Consider the following 7,676-nt stretch of genomic DNA (forward strand, 5'->3'; position numbering starts at 1 on the left):
GGGCTGTGGGGGGGGACTACGCCTCATGTGCACGAGACGCGAAAAGACACGATTATCGTCGCCGGTGGCAGAACAAATAAATTGTCCCCCCCCCCCTCACTTAAGTTGTCGTTGGGGGCAGTGAGACGTCCCTCCCAGGGCCACATGGTGAAAACGCTTTACTAGGTTTACTCCTCTCATACCTTTCCCCCGCTGTTCCGCACAGAAAGAAGGACTATAACTCTACAATTAAAGTGCCACCCCGCCTAGACGCCGTGACCCGCCGGCCGCGAGGCCGCCGCAGCGACAGCGGCGCCCACATAGCAGTTATCATACCGGCCACATTCACATTACTTACGGTGCCGGATGCCCCCGCGGACGCGGTGCAGAGTGGAGGGGCGCGCCGTACCCGCGAGTTACTCCCCCCTCCCTCCCCGACCCTTTGATGCACACATCCAGAGTCTACTTCCGGGGGCGCCGCCGCCGTCTCGCGTGTGCACTTACGGCTCTGATATGGACCTGCCTGCATGCATGCAGCATGCAGCACTGCCTTTGCCCTGTCGGCGGGAAACTTGAACGCAGTGCGCGAGTGTTGCGATGTGTGTGTAGCTTGTGCTGGTCAGGACGTCAGGACCACGTCACGTGCTGCTCTGCTGCCATGCGAACAGGTAGATGAAAATTCCCACTCGTGGGGGATTTATCATCAATTCGAATTATTCGCATTCGCGAAATGCGCGTCATGATGCGGTCAAGGACATGATGATGATGGTCCTCTGGTGCGCCATGTCCGCAGGGCCGCGGACGGAGCCTGATCGCACGGCTAACGGCCGGCTGGACTACTCACCTTGCGAAGCCTGGCGAGTTCCTTGGCCGCGTCTGAGTGCCCGGCGTCCTGGAACAACAAAAACAGCACAGCTCAGCTAATGGGCTTAACTGTCCCCGCCGACCAACCGGACCGCGCCGCCAGCGTGGACGCGACTGAACAGTATTCTGTACTTCTGTTTTGTTCAGCGCCAGGCCAAGTTGTGGCGGCCCACCGCCGCGGCCAGGGCATAGCCGACTCGCTTCTGGATGGCAATTGCAGCAGAGAGCACAACGTAGTAGAGTCCTTCCCGGGCTGCATCGGAGAAAAGGGGACAATACTAGGAGGGGAAAAAGCGAAATGCGAGGGGGCAACAACTTCGGGGATCATCAGGATGAAAATTAATCGAAATCAGCAGAAATCGCGCTTAAACTAAGCTGGAAACTTGTGGAAATGGAAATGGTAGTAGTCGAAATAGGCATTTTCTACTGGTAGAAAATCTAAGAAATAAATATAAGCGGACGGGAATCACTGGGAATCAAGTACTTCGGGAATCATGGGAGACAAAGAGTAAGCTGATGTTGCTGTTGCTCAGGTGCGGTGCTCGCGGACTCGATGTCCCCGACCTGCTCTCTGCCGTGTCCGTGCCCCCGCTCCCACGCGCGGCGCGGGGACGCCAAAACGCGGCGTGATTTAAGCGGGGATTTGTCTCCGGTTGACAGGTCGGGGCGGTGCGGCCGGTGCGGCCCCACCCCACAGCAGCGGCCAGCGGCCACTCATACTCCCACGCCCCGCGCCGCCGCCGGCTCCATACGAGGCCCGGCCGGGTATGAGAAATAAATCCCATCAGGCGCGGGTGAAGGTCGGGCCGGGCGGGCCGCGGGCGCGGGCGGCCAGTGGCAGTGGGCCAGCGGGCCGCTCCAGTTTCGTTTGTTTTTCCCAGCGCTCGCCGCTCCCCCCCCCCCCCCCCCCCGCTCGCGCGGTCCGTACCGTTTGCCGCTGCGCACTCCGCACTCGCGGGTGCCGCGCGCCGCCACACGCGACAGTACAGCACACGGCTAATTACCTCTGACCGGCTGAGGCTGTGTGCCGCCCACCCGCAGCGCGCGACAAGCACCTGGTCCTGGCCCTCTCGACGCCGACAACTACTGCTACCATCTCCCTCGGCTTGTTTGTGCCGCCGTCACTTTCGCGTCCCCCGATATGACGTGACAACTCGCGCCGTCGCGGAGAGGCGTGGCGTGCCGCCGCATGCCGTGGCGTCGCGACGTCAAATTTTGTTGCGTGCATTTTTTTCCCTCTCGGTGTCTCTCTCTCTCCCTCCTTTCCCCCTGTGTGTCTCTCTCTCTCCCACTCCCGCGGCGGCGGCCCGGCGAGGCCTGCCTACTTCGTGCTTTCCCCCTCATGTACACGTTCTATTACGCGCACATTTCGCCCGGCGCGCCGTTCGGTTGCCGTCACATCCGCGGTGCGGCGCGGTGGGCGCGTGATGGTGCGGCGGCTCTGGTCGCCGCCGGTCGCAAACGCGCCGCAAAGTCACGGCGCGCCAGCCCAGCCCCGGGGTGGTGGGTGAGTGAGGTGTGATGTGAGGTTACGTTTCTCCGCGTAATTCTCCATTTCTTACGCACCGCCGCCGCGGGTGATCGTGCGCGGCGCCCCCGCGGCGCCCTACTGTGTACACACTGCCGCCAGCCGCCGCTGCAGTGCAGCAGAGTCGCGCCGACAACAAACTAAACTACCGCTCTCCGTCGTCATCATGACCATCACAGCCATCAACCACGCTGTCATTAAAATCAACGCCTAGCTGCCTCGCTGCCGCCGCCGCCGCCGCGCTGCTCTCTCCGTTCTGTGTTCCCCCGACACCTTCGCGTGCTCGTCCGCCATGAAGTCCAGGGCAAGTTGTCTTAGCACGTCTTACCCGAGGGGGAGCGGGGTCTGCCGCAGGGGTGCTCTGCGAGGGCTTTGAGCCGCAGCTGGTGTAGTCTGAGGCGGGCCCCCTCCACGGCGCCGGCGCGCGAGGAGTTGGTGCACCCTTGGTGCACACACCCTAGCCCTGGTCGGCGACCCCTCACTGCGCGCCTGGAGGGCGTGGCGACGGCGGCCGGGGCAGCCGATAACGCTAATGGTGATAACTCTAGATAACACCTGTGCGCCGTGCGGGGCTGCGCCGCCGGGCCGCGCCCCATCATCGACGCCGTCGTCTCGTTCTGTTCTCACGCCCTCCCGCCTGCTGTTCCCTCCCCCCACCTCTCTCTCTACTCGTCACACTTCAGGAATTATTTACAGAGCCGTTTACCATTCTTTATACTTTAATTTATTTACAGTAAAAATTAATCTAACTTTCATTCTCATACATCGTGTCTGCCTTTTTTATGCGTTATTGTGAACCATGAAATGGCCCCCTACCCGATCGGAGGGGCCAAGCAAAAGGCCAAAGCGACCCTCTCTCAAACATGAGATGGTTCAGGGCCCGACAGCAGCCCGGTGCCTTACGGCAGCGGCCGGATCACGTGGGCTGGGCTGCCACAGAGGCTGCCGAAGAAGGCTGCTCGGGACCCGCTATATGCTATCGTCTCGGATCATCCCGGGCCCACGGCGCCATAAAGACTGACTGGCAGTTAAACCCGCCAAAAGTGGCGTCTCCGAGGCGGAAAAAAAATATTATTAAAAGATGAAGCGAGGGGGCCGTATGCTGCAATAATTTGAAGTTGTGTGGTTTTGGCCCGCCTCGGGGAACAGGTTCCGGGCAGGCAGCTGATTGGCTCGACCTGATGTGTTCCCGACGTGGCCCTGCCCGCCCGGCCTCGGACATTTTTTGACGTCTACTGGTCGGGGTCCCTCCCCGAGACCCCCGCCACGGCCACCGCGGCGGCCTGCTCTGATAGCATCTGCGCCCCGGGCGAGGCCCCCGTCGTGGCGGGTCCCCCGGACCTCCCCGCTGACAAACTAGCGCCCGGCCCCCGAGCGCGGCCGCGACCCGACCGGGGCCGCAGCCTGCCCACAATCACAACAAATCGCGTCCGGGAGACAGCCCGCCCGACGTGCTCCGAATACAGACCATCGCTCAGCCAAAAGAAGCCGGCTGGACAGACGGATAGGAAGGATCTGGTGTCCGGAGCCCTTGGCACCACCATCATCATCACATCACACTACAACAACTCGTCCCTTTCCTTGCCCGGGCGCCGCCGTTCCAAATGCCGGACTTGGGAACGGGTTTTCCTCCTTACGCTTCCCGCGCCGCCACAGCTTCACACCCATCCCCAGCCCATCCAGCGCACGAGAGACAGCCCGCGAGAGAGCTTTCACAATGACCCTAATTTTCCTTTAGCTTTGGCCGATCGCAGTGGCACACCGGCCGGCGTAAGGTACGCCGGTACCGTTGCAGGTACCTCGGTAAGGTCACTCCCGGCCCGGCCGGGCGGCTGGTCTTGTACCCGGCCTCTCGGGATATAGAACGGTCATCACCGCCGCGACGTGAAGGGCCTAACTGCAACTACGTGCGGCGTGGAGAGAGAGAGAGAGAGAGAGAGAGAGGGGGGGGGGTTGAAGCGGGCTGGCTACGACTGGACACAGCCACAGCTGCTGGAGCCCGCCCGCTTTACGAGTCCAAATGGTCCCTCTCCGCTGATGATGACATGGATGTGGTGCGTCCACGGCTGATGGCCGGCCCGGACTGCCAGCACGACGCCAGCGCTCGGGTGACACCCGTGTAGCGGCTACACCCATGGTGACACACCCCGTTACGGCGCCCCCAGCACCGCACCCGGCCCGGCCGCCTCAAAGGACGGCGACAAACTTGCGGCGTTTACCATACTTCTGACAGCCGTACACCAGGCGCGTCCGAGAGGAGACGCAGAGAAATCCTCTACGAGAACAGAAGATACACGAGACTCGGCTCCATAAGTCATCTTTGTTCCTCTGCCCCCGCCCCCCTGGACCGCGCACTGCACTGGGGCGCGGGGCAAGCACTTGTCATGACGGGCCGCTCCTCTTAGGGGAGTCATCGTCCAGCCCCGCTCCAGCCTGTCAAAGCGCGAAACTCGCGGTGTTTATACACAGCTTCCCAAGGATATAAGGTTACCCGGCGCGGCGCCCGCGGCCCGCGGCGGCCCACAGGAACTCGGTCTCGGCCCGACGCGTTGTGTGTGTGTGTGGAGAGCCCGGGCCGGGAGGAGGCCCGGAGGAGGCCCGGAGGAGGCCCGGAGGAGGCCCGGAGGAGGCCCGGAGGAGGCCCGGAGGAGGCCCGGAGGCCGGAGCCCGGCCCGGAGGAGGCCCGGAGGAGGCCCGGAGGAGGCCCGGAGTCGGGTGCACTCAATGCTCTACATCTCGTGGGAATAAGGGTCCGGGTGCGGCGCGCGGCCATATGGTAATGCCACCCCGTCGCGTCCACGCGCGCGAGGGCCACGGCCGGCAGCAGAGCAGGGCTCGGGGCCCTTCCACTTCGCGACGTCGCCCCCTGCCGCCCCGACACTCCCGACTCAGGCCGGAACGGGAAAGCGATTACATTATGACAATTACTCGGGTTGAGCTCGGCGGCTTATCACGAGCGGGGTGCCGCTCGATGGCAGCCGATAACGCTCTAATAATACCGAGTTTCCGTTCACCGATCACGGGCCGCGCTCTGGCGCCACTGCCTCACAGGGCGCCGTTCCTGAGCCGGGCCGGGGCCTGGGGCCGCTTATTCTCTCTCGTCTCGAGCTCGCAGTCCTGTCTCTGCTAATCCAGTAACTCCTCGCCAGCCTCCCGTCCCAGGTACGAAATGTGGTGTCGGCCCAATGCAGACCCTACCGTGAATGTAAGTACATGCTGTGTACTTACAACAACGAGCTGTGTGTTTGCGATGAAGTTGGGAGATGTCGGCAGCTCGCGGGGGTTGCTGACCTGCTCGGCCACCGAGCAGAGTCGGATGGGCTGGGGGGAGGGGTGGTCCGACGTCCTTGAACACAAAGCGCGGACCCCAGCCCAGCCCAGCAGCTGTTGCTATGCACATCGCGCTGCCATGACTTTCCATCTCAATGCTTCATGTGTGTCGCCGACCCGCGCACCGACGCGCTGCGGAATGTTCTCCGAAAGTCAACATCCGTCGTCCTCCCTCAGATGTACCAAACACGCTAAAGTACTCGAAGAGCTAGGAACCGAGTATAACTTTGTACATGTCGACAAATACATACAACAACGTGTCAAAAATTCAACACTTTCGCAAAAGCCGTTTAAGGACAACTGCGAACGTTCGAGCTTCTGACCTGTCCGCTAAGCTCCGAAGGTTGAGGGAGTGGAGGGCCTCTCCTGTCCCGTCTCGTTAGCGTTCTTATCGCCACCGCCTCTTATCGGGGAACGCACCTGTCCCTCCAGTCGGGTCGCCCCGCCCGTCCGCCCCCCGCCCCCACCGCGCCGGTGGCACCAGGGTGCGACACAGGAGGGCCCCCGCGCGCGTGCACCACGTCCCACATAAGCATGGGTATGCACAAGGACCCGACAACCTGTCGTTCGTTCTTCGGAGTCCGAGGTCGTACGCGGGTCATGCGTGACAATCTAGGCCTAGGCGATGGTATAGGAAACGTTGCGGGTTGACATCTCCAAACTGAGTTCGCGTCGGGCCGCACAGCGCATGCCCTGGCAGCCCAGCAAAGCTATTCCCGTCGCAGTTCCTCGAAGAACAAGAACGGCGACACAACTCTCATGTCAAGTGAGCGTTTCCCATACTGGAACTGGAAACCACGGGCAAGCAGGCAGGAGGTCCAGCAGCAGCAGCAGCAGCCCGCTACGGCCCGAGCGACCTCCCGGTTCTGGGAAGCAGAAGAGTCGGGCGGAGAAGGGGGGGGGGGGGCTTTGAGGACACCAAGGCTGCCAAGGCCAGCGCATCATATCGGGCACGTCCGGTCCAGTGCCGAGCGGTGTGACAAGTGTTGGGGCGGCCCGCGACGGGCCCAAACGTGCCAGGTGCGGGGGGCGGGGGCGGCCGCCAGGGTGACACCACAGTATGTACTAACCTCCTTGGTCCTGGTCCTGTCGCGCTGCGGGGTGGCGCGCTGTGGCTGGCCGTCCTGCAGGGCCTGGGGTCCACCCCGGGGGATGCAGCTGTCCCGGCGCACCTTGACGGTGCTCTCCGGGTCCACCAGCCCCGGGTCCCTGCCGCGCGCGACGGCTAAACCAAACTCCATGTCGGCGCGCGCGCGCAGGGCAGCGTTCAGGGCCGAGCAGTCCAGGGACTTGCTCTGCTGCTCCGAGCTCAGCGCCATGGACTTGGCGAACGACGACTTGAAGTACGTCCCCATGGAGTCGCCGAGGTCCACTGTGCTGCCTAGGTCAAACTCGACCCGGGGCTGCGGCTGCACTTCTCCCGTAGCAGGCATGGTGTGGAGCTGGGCCAGGGGGGTCTTCACGACATCTCCTCACATGCCGTCAGATAGACAAGCACACTCGCGCACAAGCGCGCGCGCGCACACACAGACACACAGACACACGGCACAAGCGCGCGCGGACTCGCGCACGTCAACGGACACGCGGACGTGATGTACACGGCAGGGGCGGACTGCGATAGAACACGCGCCACGACACGACGAGCTGCGAGCACCGACTGGCGGCTGGGCGGGCGGCGGCGTGCGGCGCGGCGGCGGCTGGCGCTGAGCGGCCCGGCGGCGGTCGTGTCGTTCCGCTCCCGCTCTCCCACCCCGCGAACTCCGCGCGAGGAGGGGGGGGGGGGGTGGAGAGCTTCTTTTCGGAGTCTATTTCTCCTGGACTTCACCTCGTGTGCTTTCAGTAGGTGATACCTTTATAGGAAACACTGTGATTAATTTTACATTGTTAGTTATGATTCAAACTTTGATCTGTCATGTTGTGATTGTAGGAAGTACCAAAATATGTGAAACCAGTTTGTAATTTCAAATGCATAAAT

The 7,676-nt window shown here is 62.6% G+C and overlaps 1 protein-coding gene across 1 annotated transcript; it reads right to left on the reverse strand.

Annotated features, from left to right (window-relative positions):
• Positions 1-737: 737 nt before the first annotated feature.
• Positions 738-7,391, reverse strand: LOC127752087 (uncharacterized). The gene is made up of 2 exons (XM_052276649.1): positions 6,772-7,391; positions 738-871 (listed from the first exon to the last, which is right to left on the reverse strand). Exons 1-2 carry the CDS (start codon positions 7,132-7,134, stop codon positions 800-802), a joined length of 435 nt encoding a protein of 144 aa, XP_052132609.1. The 5' UTR covers positions 7,135-7,391; the 3' UTR covers positions 738-799.
• Between the last annotated feature and the right edge of the window lie 285 nt (positions 7,392-7,676).

Source organism: Frankliniella occidentalis, unplaced genomic scaffold, assembly GCF_000697945.3.
Source record: "Frankliniella occidentalis isolate FOCC.00 unplaced genomic scaffold, Focc_3.1 Scaffold3826, whole genome shotgun sequence".
NCBI lineage: Eukaryota > Metazoa > Arthropoda > Insecta > Thysanoptera > Thripidae > Frankliniella > Frankliniella occidentalis.